The 16,069-nt window shown below is 36.0% G+C and overlaps 1 protein-coding gene across 6 annotated transcripts in view; it reads right to left on the reverse strand.

The window, feature by feature from the left end:
* The window catches only part of ADGRL3 (adhesion G protein-coupled receptor L3), a 563,136-nt gene that overhangs the window by 112,407 nt on the left and 434,660 nt on the right, over window positions 1-16,069 (reverse strand). For all 6 annotated transcript variants that reach the window (XM_068542874.1, XM_068542873.1, XM_068542871.1 and 3 more), the window contains 4 exons: window positions 11,103-11,286; window positions 10,041-10,163; window positions 4,285-4,493; window positions 3,412-3,588 (listed from right to left, as the gene is read on the reverse strand). In XM_068542874.1, the coding sequence (XP_068398975.1) occupies window positions 3,412-3,588; window positions 4,285-4,493; window positions 10,041-10,163; window positions 11,103-11,286 (693 nt within the window). The remainder of the gene's footprint in view (window positions 1-3,411; window positions 3,589-4,284; window positions 4,494-10,040; window positions 10,164-11,102; window positions 11,287-16,069) is intronic.

A 16,069-nucleotide genomic window follows, 5' to 3' on the forward strand; every position in this document is an offset into this window, starting at 1 on the left:
CCCAAAACTCAGTCTCCAAGGTTCAACTTGGTGCCGGTGCACTGAGGCCAGGTTTTGGCAACACTGCCACCTTGGGGCATCCCTTTCCTTCTTTTATCTGCTCAAATTGACCTAGCTATGAAACCTCTCTGAGCACCCCATTCAAAAACCAGCCTGAATACTTCTCTCCATTGATAAAGTATAAATTGACTGAGGCCAGGGACCTGTTTTGCCTTATTTACCACAGTATTTTGTGGGGGTGGGGTAATCTGAAATTTTAAAAGGGTGGACAGGGAAAGCCTCTTTGAGAAGGTGACACTGGAACAAAGACTTGAAGGAGATGAGAAAGCTGACCTTGTGGCTATCTGGGGGGTGAAGGGTAGGAGAAGGGAAACTTTAAGTCTAACCTGAGCAAGCCTGATGCGTTTGTGGAAAGGCAAGGAAGCCAAGTGAACAAGGGGAAGAGTAGTAGGAGAGTAGGTCAAGAGTTGAGAAAGGGGTCAGAATTTGGGACTTTGCTTTTATTGAGATAAGAAGTTATTTCAAAGGTGTGAAGTACTTGATCTGCATTTTAAAGGGATTACAGTATGGCTTTTTGAGAATGAATCAGAAGAGTGACTCACATTTTAAGAGTATCCCTCTGGCAATTACGCTGAGAATAAATTTAAGAAGGACAAGAAATAAAGCAAGGAGACCAATTAAAGGGCTATAACAAAAGAGCAGAGGAGACAGGATAAGGGCTGGAATCCAGGTGGTAGCAATGAAGATGCTAAGTTGTCAGATGCTGGATCTGGCAGGATATGCTCATGAGATTGGGTGTGCAGTGTGAGTGAAAAGAAACAAATCAAAGATGGTGTATGGTTTAGGGCTGGAGCACCTGGAAGAACAGAGTAACCATTTACTAAAAAGGAAAGGACAAATGGGAAAACACCAAAAGTGTAGTTCTAGAATTGTGACCCTTATTAGAAATCTAGGTGGATATATCAAGTTAACTGTTGAATCTAAGAGTCTGGAGTTAAGAAATGGAGATAGAAGTCTGGGAATCATGAGATGATGTTTACAGCCATATGGACATATGAGATCAACTACGGAGAAAGAATGGATAGTGCCTAGACTACATCTAGGATTACGCTCTGAGCCAGAGCAACAAAAAGAGGCTGTGGAGATGAGGAGGAACGAGCAAAGGAAGCTAAAAAGGACCAGCTGCTGAGGAAGGAAAGAAGCAAGAGAGAATGGTGTACCCAAAGCAAAGTGAAGAAAATCTTCCAAGAATGTGCTTGATACAAATTCTCCACAGGTTACCTTATTAAATTCATCCTACTCATCCTTCAGAGAAGGTCACTTTTTTGATAAGCCCTCTCTGACCAGTCCTGCCTTAGATAGACGATCCCCCTCTGTGTCCCTAAATCACAGTTTGGGCCTCAGTTATAAGACTTATCACATTTATGACTGCAGCTTCACTTCTCGACCCTTTCTTTCCCCTCAAAAATGCAAGTTCCACGAGGGCCAGAAGCTTCACCAGAATGCTGGAATCTAGTGATATCTCTGGCAAACCAGGAGGAAGTTACGTTTATTGACAGCCTACGGTGTAGCAGGCAACATGTCAATACCTTTACTCAGGTGTTTGAAAATTGTTAGTAAAAAAAATGAAGGAAGTACTGAATGAATAGCAGAGGTAACACAGATGATAGAAAAGGCAACTCAACACACAGGTAGAACCCTGGAGTGAAGACCCACGCATTAGGGCACCACAGCTTAATAGCAATAGCAACAAGACTAGTCAGCTAACTCTTCTTGCTCTCTTTCCAAGTTCATCAAGCAAAATTCTCGAATATAATTTTGTTTCCTTTATAGATTTTCCTGTGGAGTTAGGAAGTGATAACTAGCAAGCACAAATATCTGTTCTAACTGGCTGTTGCATATCTCACTGTGCATCAATAAACTAGCATTCATTTTTAGACATTAGTCTAATGTAAGTTTGGTTGGTTTGTTTCCTTTTGGACTTCCAGGGATGATCATTCTGCTTGTTTTTCGTTTTTCAAGTGCCAAAATCATGTTGTGTGATCAAGATGGGAATGACCCAGGCAACTGCAAGAGATTGTGATACAAGAAACCCAGGGCATGCTTACTCTATGACTGTCAAAGGAAAATATTGATTTCCATCTATTTTTATCTCTTGTTGACACACAGTAATGGTCACAGTTGAGATTCTTGCATAATGGACTGGGTAGAGATTGTTATACAATGAACTGAGCAAAAAATTATTTTTTGTGGTTGCTTGAAATATGATCCATTTTTCTGTGTTTGAATTTATTCCCTAAACTGAAAAGATAGAATCCTAGAGCCATACAAATACATTCCAGGTTTAAACCTAACATTTGTTAGTGTAGCCAATCTTACTAAGCTTGATCAATGTGTGAAGCTCTGACAAATTACGGTTTGTAGTCCTTTAAAGATCAAACTTGACTGTGTTGACACAGCTAAGGTAATTTATTCCTAAGGTCCTGAGTGGGCTTGGATTTGGTCTCCCTCTAAGATACCTGCCTCATCTCTAAATTCAACAGAGTCAAAGAAAATTTTGGATGAAATTATTGGATAAATGGTATCAGGTGGATAAAACCTTTGCCATGGTTTTCATGTTTTAAAATGTATTGGACAGTGATACTTCCTCTATTTTTATTGACATCAGGAAGATGAGAATTCACAAGTATATAATTTCTTGTTACTAACCCATCTATCAATTTCTATAACCAAGCTAATAATCCCTTTGTATTTTTATGTCCTAAGTATATCTGAAATCTAAATCCTCTTCCTGCCTTCCAAGACAACCAGTCACCTGGCAAGAGACTGATGCAGCCAAGTTAGCCACGTTTCTGATTTTGGAAACAACCTATCACCTAGATTTTTCCTTAGAATAGTGTCTTCTTGAATGGACAGAACGATCACATTATGTTAGAATTTGCCAGGCTCTATGTATTACAACGCTTTGTGTACTGTGTTTAACAGCTATTTTCCCAAGACTCATTTTGAGAGTATTTAATCCCATGCACGGCTCCTTAGTCTTCAGCCTACCAGATCCCAGCTTTCTAACCCTATCACACTGGCCTTTGGTGCTGGGGTCCTACCTTGCCCTGTTCATGAGGATATGGTTTGATATTTACTCACACAAAATAAAAGCAGGGAAGAACAGGGGAAGTTTTCTTAGCAAAATTTTATTTTATAAGCAAATTTCAATTTTACGAACTATACTGATAATAGAAAAAAAGGGTTCTTTGACTCATCAATAGGATATGGGTTGAACAACAGAGAGTTCTTGAATAGAATTACTGTGAAAGTAGAAACACACTCAAGTTGGACATGGAGTTAGGACTTTTTACAGTTAGTGTCTTAACTGTATGCTAAGCCATTTTTATTTTATGGTATGTATCTTACCTTAACTTCCACATGTGCCATCAGTACTGCAAAATTGGTTAGGTGGTTACAAGAGCATGTAGTATGTGTCTTATTTGTTGTCAGGAGCCGACAGCCTTGGGTTGACCAATAACCTGTCATTGTGCGCTTGGAATAGCTCCAAAATGAACAGTTAGGATTGAAGTTTTCCTCAGACTGCTACAGGAAAAAAACATCAATAAAGCCAATAACTACTTTTTGATCATGTAAATTAGGTAGGCATTTTCTTTACATCTAACACAACTTCACACTATGTTTCAATTTTTGTGGAGAGGTCTACCAGAGTTTTCATATTAAGTGGGGCTTATCAATTCTAAGCAAATTTGAATATATGTTGTTATTTATTCCCCCTGATTAGAGGTGAATTCATTTTTCAAAAGTAATATTGAAGGAATACTAGTATCATTGTCTCAGAATCACATCAATTAATTTATACTGCAAAGCAAAGAATTGCTCTATACAATGAACTTCTGATAGCATGGTTTTTAAAACTCTTTTTTCAATTTACAATACAATCTTTGCATATACATAAAAATATATCTACACACAAAGACATAACTACTTGTAACATCAGTTGAGCTATGCTGAGTTCCACTGAACATATTGCTAGCTCTTTTTAATTATAGAGAAGCATTTAAAAATCCATCTATGAATGTTGTTACCTTAAGTATATACATATACAAGAATTATTCTCCTCCCTCATTTTGGAAGAAAAATCACTAATCATTTTATAGACAATGAATTGTTATATGTCAAAAAATAGGGAAAAAGAAAAAGAAAATTAAGACACTTCATGGTCTTGTTATAACAAATATAGATAATGTGGACAAAAAACTTCACATGCCATTTTTTTACCTTGATGTGTTTAACAGTGAACACCACAGGATCAGCCAAATAAACCTTATTACTGAATTCTTTGTTTATTGCTGCTGTAATAACTGGGGAATTGACGATAACAGAATGATTGGTGGACATAGCCTCTGTTCCCAACTTCATGCTGGCATTCTCCGTGGACAAATAAGGACCCAAGTTGTTATACAGGACAAAGGCCACTCTGATCTCTCCTAAAATAAGTACATATAAATTGGGAAGAAACTGATTAGCTTGTACATCCCACTTAAATTAGAGAGTTCTAATTAGATTGTAATCAAATCTGTATAATATATATATTCACAACAAAATCAAATATTCATTTCAACCAAAGTGCCAAGACATTAATGAGGAAAGTCAAATGATACTGAAACAACTACATATCAGTATTAAAAAAAGTGAACCTCAATCCCTAACTCATTCCATACTCAGAACTTAATTCAAGATGGATCACAGTCCTAAATATAGAAATCAGAACCAGAGAGCCTCTGGAACAAAATATAGGCTACCTTTGTGATCTTGGGAAGGCAAAGATGCCTTGGATAGGACTCAAAAAACACTAACCATAAAATAAAAAATGGTAAACTAAACTTTATCGAAATTGAAAATTTGTGCCTATCAAAATACAGCATTAAGAAAATGGATAGGCAAGCCACAAACTGGGAAATATATATATACATATGACTCAAATATATAAAGCATTTCTGCTACTCAACAGTAGAATTATAAATAACATACTAAAATGGCAAAAGATATAAAAACACACTTTAAAAATAGATATATAAAAAGCTAAAAGGGACTACCCTGGTGGCACATTGGTTAAGAATCTGCCTGCCAATGCAGGGGACATGGGTTCGAGCCCTGGTCCGGGAAGATCCCACATGCCATGGAGCAACTAAGTCTGTGTGCCACAACTACTGAGCCCACGTGCCACAACTACTGACACCTGCACGTGTAGAGCCCATGCTCTGCAACAAGAGAAGCCACTGCAATGAGAAGCCTGCACGCTGCAATGAAGAGTAGCCCCTGCTCGCCACAACTAGAGAAAGCCCATGTGCAGCAACAAAGACCCCACGCAGCCAAAAATAAGGATATAAATAAATTAATTTTTAAAAAGCTAATAGACACATAAAAATTAACAACATCATTAGTAATTAGGGAAATAAAAATTAAAATCATATTGAGATACAATTTCATACCCACTAGGATCTCTGTAATCCACACTATAAAATACTAGCCACACTAATGTTAGTAAAAATGTGGAACAAATGAAATTCTTCATACTACTGGTGAGAGTATAAAATGGTTCAACTACTTGGAAAAATGTTTGGCAATTTCTTACAAAGTTAAACATATATCTACCCTTCCTAGATGCATGAAAATATATATCCACAAAGAAAAAATGTTGTATAAGAATGTTTATAACATCCCTATCCACAACAGCTCCAAACTAGAAACAACTCAAAAATCTATCAATAGGAGAGTAAATAAATTATGGCTTATTAAAATAATAGCTACTCTACATCAATAAAGAACAAACTAATGATAGATGGAGCATCATGACTGAATCATAAAAATATTATACTGAGATAAAGAATACAGCCAGAAAGAGTACATACTGTATGATTCCAGTTACGTGAAGTCTAAGAACAGGTAAAATTTGTCTTTAGAAATAGTAATGAGAAGAAAGTAGTTCATCAGGTGGGGAGATGGGGTGAGAAGAGTGAAAAGAGGTATCAGGACATTTTCTGGGTAATACATGAGATTTTCATCTTATTTTATGTGGTATCACAGAGGAATGTACAACTGTCAAATTCATCAAGCTAAACAGAAGATATGTGCATTTTATTTTATGCAAATTATATCTCAATTACAATCAAAACAAAACAAAACGAAGATTCAAAATCTTTACCTGTGGTTGCCAAGGGGGAGAGGGTGTGAGGGAGGGATGGATTGGGAGTTTGGGATTAGCAGATGCAAACTATTATATATAGAATGGGTAAACAAGGTCCTACTGTATAGCACAGGGAACTATATTCAATATCCTGTGATAAACCATAATGGAAAAGAATATAAAAAGAATGTATATATGTATAACTGAATCACTTTGCTGTACAGTAGAAATTAACACAGTATTGTAAATCAACTATACTTCAGTAAAATAAATTTTAAAAACATCTTTATCTGTCTTAAAATTCAATTATCATGCTCTTTTAAGATCACTATCTCCATACCTCCTTCTACCTTATTTTTTTTTTCCCTTATGGCAATCTTTTACAAGTAATCCTCTGTAAAGTTAACCTTCTTTTAGGATGTTTTTTAAATTTTGTGTCATTTCCTTTCTTAAAATAAGTCAAGTCCTATGTTTTACTTCCAGTATAAATTCATTTTGGTGGAGCCCCAAGAGACAGGAACTGGCTTCCCTGGTGGCGCAGTGGTTGAGAATCTGCCTGCCAATGCAGGGGACACGGGTTCGAGCCCTGATCTGGGAGGATCCCACATGCCGCAGAGCAGCTGGGCCCGTGAGCCACAACTACTGAGCCTGCGCGTCTGGAGCCTGTGCTCCGCAACAAGAGAGGCCGTGACAGTGAGAGGCCCACGCACTGCAATGAACAGTGGCCCCCGCTCGCCGCAACTGGAGAAAGCCCTCGCACAGAAACGAAGACCCAACACAGCCAAACATAAATAAATAAATAAATAAATAAATTTAAAAAGCAAAAGGAGACAGCGTTTAGAAGGGTGCACTTTAAAAAAAAAAAAGAGACAGGAACTGCACTGACCACTGTGGTAACTAAGACGAGGAAGTCCCAGTCCTTATCCCTGAATCTTAGAGTCAAGTGGGAATAAAGACAATAAATTTTTTTTTCTCCATGTTTTTGAGGAGGAAGGGAGCTGTCTTGCTCTTGCTCTCATGGAGATCATCTCCTAGAGAAAGAGTCAGACAATAAGCAGGCAACTTAAAAATAATAATAATTAATATAATTTCATATAATGGTAAGTAAATAAATGCTATGAAGAAGCACTGGCAGAAAATGGCTAATGGGAAAATAGTGATTGGGAAAGAGTAGTCTACCTTCGAGGAGATAGGAAAAGCTTTCCTGAAGGTTAAGATTTATAATGAGCAGTGAATGATAGAGAAGTTTCTATAAAAAGAAATATAAAAAATGCATTCCAGAAGAAAGAAAATGCAAACATCTGATGAAGGAACACTCTTGGTGTGTTCGAGGAATAGAATCAAGACTGAATTAGGGAACCCTGTGCAGTGTAGATAAAAATATAATTGATATAGCAACTATGGAAAATAGTATGGAGATTCCCCAAAAAATTAAAAATAGAACTGCCATATGATCAGCAATTCTACTTCTGGGTATTTATCTGAAGCAAACAGAAACACTGACTTGAAAAAATCTATGCACCCTCATTTTCGTTGCAGAATCATTTATAATAGCCAAGACATGGAAACAACCTAAGTGTCTACTGATGAATGAATGGATAAAGAAAATGTTATATATATAATTATACATAGAGATATAAAATGGGGAATGGAATATTATTCAGCCATAAAAAGGGCAATTTTGCCATTTGCTATAACCTGGATGGACCTTGAGGGCATTATGCTAAGTGAAATAAGTCAGATAAAGATAAATATCTCACTTACATGTGGAATCTTAAAAACAAACAAACAAACAAAAAAAATGAAAACAGACTGCTAGTTGCTAGAGGTGAGGGGTGGGAGTAGGCAAAATGGGTGAAGAAGGTAAAATGTAAAACCTTCCATTTATAAAATAAATAAGTCATGGGGATGTAATGTGTGGCATGGTGACTATAGTTAATATTGGGTTGGTCAAAAAGTTCGTTTGGGGTTTTCTATAACATCTTACGGGAAAACTTGAATGAACTTTTTGGCCAACCCAATAATACTGTGTTGTCTATTATGAAAGTTGATATAAGAGTACATCTTAAAAGTTTTCCTCTCAAAAAAAAAAAAATGTAACTATGTATGGTGATGGATGTTAACTAGACTTATTGGGGTGATCATTTCACAATATATACAAATATCAAGTCATTATGTTGTACACCTGAAACAAACATAATGTTATATGTCAATTATATCTCAATTAAAAAAAAAAAAAGAATCAAGACTAGACTGTCTGGATCACAGAGAGCATGCTAAAAACAGACGTGAGGCGGAGCAGCTGAGGCAGGAAGGAAGTGGACCGGGGAGCATGTAGTAGGCCTGTTAAGCCACTTGATTTCATTCTAAGCATAACTGGAGGTGAACTGGTCAGACTCATGTTTCAGGAAGAACACTCTGTCAACAGGATATACTGTTGTGGGGCAAGAGTCAAAGAAGGGAAACCAGTTAGGAAGCTAATGCAGGAATCTGATTTCGTGCTATAGAAAATCTTACTGCACACTCATGTGTATAAAATTGATGACTAATAAGGACCTGCTGTATAAAAAAATTAATTAAATAAAATTCAAACATTTAAATAAATAAATAAATAAAAGAGTAAAAAAAAAAAAAAAAGGAAAATCTTATTGCTGCCTCAAAATTCACATAGTCAATTTAGCAACATAGTACTATTTATAAATTCAGTCTTATAAGATTTCCAACACTTATAAAGAATTTTGTTCTGCTGGCAACAAACATAATTTGTTTTTCTTGATATTATTTAACAGTCTCTTCTTTTTTCAAAACTGTTTACCTTGTAATATGAAAAATCAGCTTTCAGTTGGTTGCTACAACCTGAAGTCATCTTCCTATCACCTAACAGGTTAAAAGATCTCACTTCCTTAGCAAAAAAATATGTTTAAAAAATTTTAGGGACGTCCCTAAAGTGGCGCGGTGGTTGAGAATCTGCCTGCCAATGCAGGGGACATGGGTTCGAGCCCTGGTCTGGGAAGATCCCACATGCCGCGGAGCAATTAAGCCGTGCGCCACAACTACTGAGCCCGCTAGCCACGACTACTGAAGTCTGCACGCCTACAGCCTGTGCTCCGCAACAAGAGAAGCCACTGCAATGAGAAGCCCGTGCACCGCAATGAACAGTAGCCCCCACCACAACTAGAGAAAGCCCGCGTGCGGAAATGAAGTCCCAATGCAGTCAAAATATAAAGAAAATTTTAAAAAATTAATATTAGTGAGGCTTCAGACATACTTTCTCTGTGGGATTATTTATTTACTTAATTTTAATCATATTCAATGAACATAACCTAGTACTAAATTAATCTATATCTACCAGTTCCATTCCCCAAAAGCATCTCCTTACATTTATATTTTTTATATGCTTTGCAAAGGAAAAGCATAGAAACACCCTCAAAAAGAAGTTAATAAAGAAAAAACACATATAATTTTAAAATTACAAGTAAAATTTCCATTTGAAATTTTAGAAACAAAATCTGTCAACTCAGTGAGAGTTACTCCTTTTAAGGAAAAAAGTCAGAACATCTGGATTTTGTTGTTTATTAATTTCCCTTACATTGCAGTTTCTGATATTTTTCTACAACTGAAAATTAACAATTTCCAAATCTAATTGAGAATTTTGTAGAGCAAATATCATTGCAATATTGTTGGTGCAGGAGCTAAGAAAGAGGAGGAAGAGGAGGTGAAGTTAGAGGACAGTGGAGCGAGAGGAGAGGAGAGCTTTTAGATAGCAGATCTAAAATTTGAAGTCAAGATGCAATGAATTAATGACAAGTTCAATTCCATCAAGCTTAATAAATAAATTCTAACCTACCATTTCGGCCATTTTGTTTTAGAGTCTTTGCAGAGAGCTGGATAGTGCTTCCATGACCCATGTTTTCTGGAAACTTTAGGTCTTCTAAGTTTCCTTCAGTGCTCAGCCTTGCAACTTCCAATTCTATTAATGGCAAAGAGATATCAGCGGTCGTTGAGAAACATGACAAATTTAAGATAATCTCCTAATTATTGAAATATTTCTGAAATCAGAACACTGGAATTAATGTTCTGTCTGCCATACTTTATAGTACTTCAGTCTTCTATTTAGAAGTTTTTTTAGTGTTTTAATTTTTTTCAAAATAAAGCAAATAAAAGCTATTAAAATCAGGTAGATACGAATACAAGGATATCAATTACAAAGCCTAGACTTTAAGACTCAAGCTCAAATCCTTACAATTTGTCATTGACTATAAGTTTACTTTCAAAATGTTATCTTTATTTTATGAATTAAGTGAAAATCCTTTTATAATCTAGAGCTGTACTATTATATCAATATTGACTTATCTTTAAATGTAATAAGTTTGAAATAGCTTTATCAAATCTTCTGAAATAAAACTGTCACCTACATCCTTAGACACATTAAAAATAGATTTACACTCTTTATGAGCCAATAACACAATTATCAAAAATTGTTTTATCATCTTCATGCAAATGACTGGCTTCTTTATAGTTTATAATTCAGAGACATTCTTATTATAACTGAAGTGACCCATAAGGATAAAATTTTAAATACTACTGTACATACATAGATACACACATACATAAAAACTGAAAAAAAATATACATGGACCTCATTGTAAGTGATCTCAGGCTAATATATTCAATATTGGAATGTCCTTAGGAGGATACATACATGATTATGAGGATACTTCTAAGCTAATGACAGGTGATACCCTCCTAATTATAGAAAAAGGATAACTTATCTCCACTGAAATAAAGTATCACTCATGATATCTGGTCCGCTATAGATGATACTTCTTTCTTTTCCCTCTTCTGCTGAACAAGACGATAGTTTTTTCTTGTCCCTCTCTGGCCCTTCTGTAGAACAAAGGCCACTTACGAATATTGTCTGTGTTCTCCCTGACGATGTCAGTCTTCAAAAGGTTATCAGCCAGCACAAAAGCACTTTCCTCCACAGTGTCAAGCAGCATGGTGGCTGCACGCAGTTGATCACTTGTAGTCAGGTCTCTCCAGGCATTCAAGGCTTGCGGCTGGAGGAGGTTGTTAACTGTCTCGACCATTGCCTACGAAAGGACGAACAGAATGACTGAGGTCTCTAGTGAACCCACAGGGCTGTCAGAAATCCAGGCATCATACATGTTGCCCAGCAAGTAAGGATCAGTGGTGTGCATGAGTTCAGTATTGTCCCAGCCTGCCCTGTGACATGCTGCAGTGGAAGCATTCATTATTTTGCTCTGTAAAACCCTAGCTGAGACTTTGCAAGGCAACAGGAAAAGCTGCTTTTGTTCTGAAGGACAACAAATAGATCCATGGTTGCTTCTTCAAATCAATAGCAAAGGCTTCAATAAGACTATAATTGCATAGTTAAATTATTTGGTTGGTGAACTGTTGGCAAGTAATTTAAACTAATACTTTTATCACATCACCACACAAAAAAATGATTTTCTCTATACATCACCATAGAACTAGATGCTAAACATAACAGAAATCAAAGGATGACTATAGACAGGACAATACAAGAATCTGTCACCTATAGGTTGAGGATTCTGGGCAAACCAATTTTTTTCTTAGTCAGCTAGTAAAATGTCAGGATAGGGAAAATATCAAAGCATACATACTCCCAGGGGCTTTGGATGTGTTATGTGTGGAGAGAAACCTTGGAGCTGTTTATTACTAGGGAGGGGACTAAACAGTTGGAACTTGCTACCTATGGCCCTCAGGTGTTTTTCCTTAAAAAAAAAATCAGCAGTAGGTACACTCACACATAGAGATAAGGCACCACGTTTCTCTTTGCTTCATCCAAAAGAATCATCTTTCTAGTTACAATTTATATATTTCCTGTGGTTAGCTCAATACTCCAGGTTACAAGAAAAGACAGTTCTTCCAATAAGGTCTTCTTAAGGTTTCACTCAAACATAGAGAATTGCAAAACAGAAAAATACAACACTGGCAGTTTGAAAGTGATCATCCTTGAACCTGTTGATTATCAAATATGCATCTAATCTGGAAATAAAGTTGAATAAACAGCCAACACAGGCAATTTCCAGGCAGCACATAGGTGTTTAGAAACAGGACTCACATTATTGACACGTTGGCAGAGGGACAGGGAAAGACTGGAGAAATATCCATTATGGCTGCAGTGTTTTCTTCTGGTTGGTGTTTTCATAGTAACTAAGTAACAGCTGTTAAAAATTCAGCTTCATAATGAAACACCTTGGCTGCCAATTAACACCAGCTTCAAAAACTAATTTGCCTTTTGATAAAAATTGTTTTTCTTGATATTTTTCCCACCTATTCCAAGTTCTGGCCAAAAATCAACATTACTGGACTTTTATGTAAAATAGTTCTACTTGCAACTTGAGTATTTTGTATCATTTAAAAAAAAAAACCTCTTGAGTTTAGTGACTGGTCATTTTCACATAGTATGCTTAGCTCTGTCACTTGTTCTGGGTTTAAAGCATGACCTAGAAGTCAGACAAAAGCATTTCTGGATCACAACAATCTGATCTGCTTTTCAGGAAGTTCTCTATGGGGTGATGCCAACAGGCTATGCCAAAAAAAGGGGGTGCCAGATAGAAATCAAACAAAACGTTTAGGTATTTTCTGACGCCAAAGAGAGGACACTGACCTCTTGAGTGTAAGGAAGTATTCTTTCTGGGATTAGATGATCCCCTGAATTCATTAGAAATGCTCTGAAAACCCCATACGAAACAGAAATTATGCCTGTGCTTTATGGAGCAGCCATCTTAACGTTAGTGAATAATCTTACATTGATTAATTTAAACCTTACCTCAGGGAAACATTTTTGGGAATAATGCAATGTTTCTGTTCTGCTCTGTATTGCTTTTAATGTTTTAAATTTAAAAAATGCAAAAGGAGGAAAGAAAGAAAAGAAAAAAGAAAAAGAAGCAACTATGGTCAACTCTGGGAATGTTCTAAATAGAAAACTGTTTACAACAGACTGCTTTAGCTAAAATACTGTCTTTAAATTGACAGCAAATAAATCAAACACACCCCACTATCTTAGTTTTGCAACTGAAAATGTATAAGGTGCAATATTTTTTCATAGTTATACATTTTGTGTACATTTCAACAACTGCATCTTCCGAAATAAAATATAGTCTTTAGAGAAGTTTTCTGTTAAAGGCCAAAGGATTTCCAAGTTCATTGCAGAAACGACAGACTTAAAATATGGCCCTAAAACCTGGTGGGTTAAGACACAAATCTAATATTTATTTATTCTTAAAACAGCACCTGTTATGATGGCCCAAGTATAACTGAAAGGAAATGTCAACACAAGAATTGAGAGAGAGAATTCTCTAGTGCTAAAATCAGTGTGGGATTTGGAACTACATCTGCTGAGTTTGTAACTGGACTCTGCCACTTTACTAGTTGTGTGCTGTTGGGCAAGTTACTTCACTTCTCTGCATTCACCTGTAAATTGGAGATGATAATATAATCATTTCATAAGGTTGCCTGGCTCATAATAAGTGTTTAGGTGCAATCTTTACTTTGATTTGATATGAAAGTCCAGTGTGTGAAGAAAAGAGGTCTTCACTGAATAAAGCACAAGCCATACCCAATAATTGCAAAATATTCACACTGAAGTGAGATCTGGAAGGAATACCTCTTCTACAATGCAATCTTCATAAACAGACCTGTTACACAACTTTACTACTGAGGAACGGGAGGAACATGTGTATTAAATAGTTCATAATGAGTGTTCCAGAGGCTTGAACTAACTGACCCGTTTTCTGCTAGTGAGACAGCACAATTAAGTCAATCTTAATAGCTTTATAATTGATACAATTTGTGTAAGCTTTCCAAAGGTTGTTGATGTGTCCCTGTTACCAGTTTAATGAAGGTCAATTAAATAGTCACAACTCTTCCGATGGTAAAAGAATATATTTCATTTTCCCTAAATACTTTGCATTTATATATTTACCCATAAATGATGACATCTGGTAATTAAGTTTTTCGTGTTTTTTTTTCTTTCTTGGTCAAACTACTTATTTGCATTGCTTTCATTAGCTCAACAACATTTCTTTAAAAAACAGGTTGATTTTCATGGTATTTGGTTACAAAGAAATGAGCTTGACTGCACTTAGAACCAAAGTTGAACAGGAAATATACAATGAATTTGATTAAAGTGAGGTGCTGTGGCATTACTTTAATGTCCAACAGCTCTCATTAATTTCTATTTTCTGCTATAATTTTTTTTCTGACCTAAAATTTACATTCTAAAGTTGGACGGAAATAAGATTGGTTCTGAATTTATCTTAAAGTAATTTATATTCTCACCACAATGCCTTGATCCAGAAGGAAAAAACAAACAAACAAACAAAAAACACGTAATGGTTTTGACATGTATAGACTGAAATAATCTAAATTTTGAGAAGTTAATTTAGTCAACAATATCTTTGCCAGAAACTAAATGTTAATTCACTCCATTATCTTTTTTAAAACACTAGAAACTGAATAGGAGATGGACATTGGAAATTTACATTCTGGTTCTGCCACTGAATTTGTGTGCCTTTGAACAAATTGATGTTTTCCAACCAATCAACAACGTGTGAACTACAAAAGAAAGGAAAACTCATCGTGTTTCAATTCGAGGGTGGTTAGGGGCATTCTACTATTAGATATTACTCTTCTCGTTATACAGTTTATGGACTAGACTCTAAAGTCACTTTTTTTTTTTTTACGTCTTTATTGAATTTGTTACAATATTGCTTCTGTTTTATGTTTTGGTTTTTTGGCCACGAGGCATGTGGGATCTTAGCTCCCTAGCCAAGGTATCGAACCTGCTCCCCCTGCATTGGAAGGAGAAGTCTTAACCACTGGACCGCCAGGTAAGCCCCTAAAGTCACTTTTGACTTTATAAAAATCAAATATAAATTAGGAAGTGTGAAAAGTCACTTACATTCATACCAGGATCATGTACATAACATACCCTTCTGGACATATATTTGCATTACACAATATTATTGAACCTCTTATCATTAAATTCAGATATTAAGCAAATTCATTTGACTAATTTTACTCAGAGCATATAACTGTAGTATGTTTGTTAAAAGATGTTATAAACTGTTTAATCACACTTTATATATTTCAAAAGGGAGGATGTACTTAATTGTTATAACTACTGTGAAAAATTTTGGAGAAAAACAGCTATATATCCTTCCAATAAGAACTTTTGTCATTTTTCCAGGAGAATGTGCTTGTGAAATAGTCTAGGATTCCTTGGCAAGAATACATAAAAGGATCCATGGTTGAAGTAAGTCAGAAAGTGAAAAACAAACACCATATGCTAACACATATATATGGAGTCTACAAAAAAAAAAGGTTCTGAAGAACCTAGGGGCAGGACAGGAATAAAGACGCAGACGTAGAGAATGGACTTGAGGACACAGGGAGGGGGAAGGGTAAGCTGGGACGAAGTGAGAGAGTGGCACTGATATATATATACACTACCAAATATAAAATAGATAGCTAGTGGGAAGCAGCCACACAGCACAGGGAGATCAGCTCAGTGCTTTGTGACCACCTAGAGAGGTGGGATAGGGAAAGTGGGAGGGAGATGCAAGAGGGAGGGGATATGGGGATATATGTATACATATAGCTAATTCACTTTGTTATACAGCAGAAACTAACACATCATTGTAAAGCAATTATACTCCAATAAAGATGTTAAAAAAAAAAAAAAGGATCCATGGTGAAAAACGTATCAATGGCACTCCTTACCGAGGTGAGCTGTAAATCTTAAACTAGGTAAGCAGAACCACCTGGGAAACTTAGTTACCCTTCTTCCTTTGTTTGAAACCACTAGAATAAAGATCCAGATAG

This window comes from Eschrichtius robustus, chromosome 4 (genome assembly GCF_028021215.1).
Source record: "Eschrichtius robustus isolate mEscRob2 chromosome 4, mEscRob2.pri, whole genome shotgun sequence".
Taxonomy (NCBI): domain Eukaryota; kingdom Metazoa; phylum Chordata; class Mammalia; order Artiodactyla; family Eschrichtiidae; genus Eschrichtius; species Eschrichtius robustus.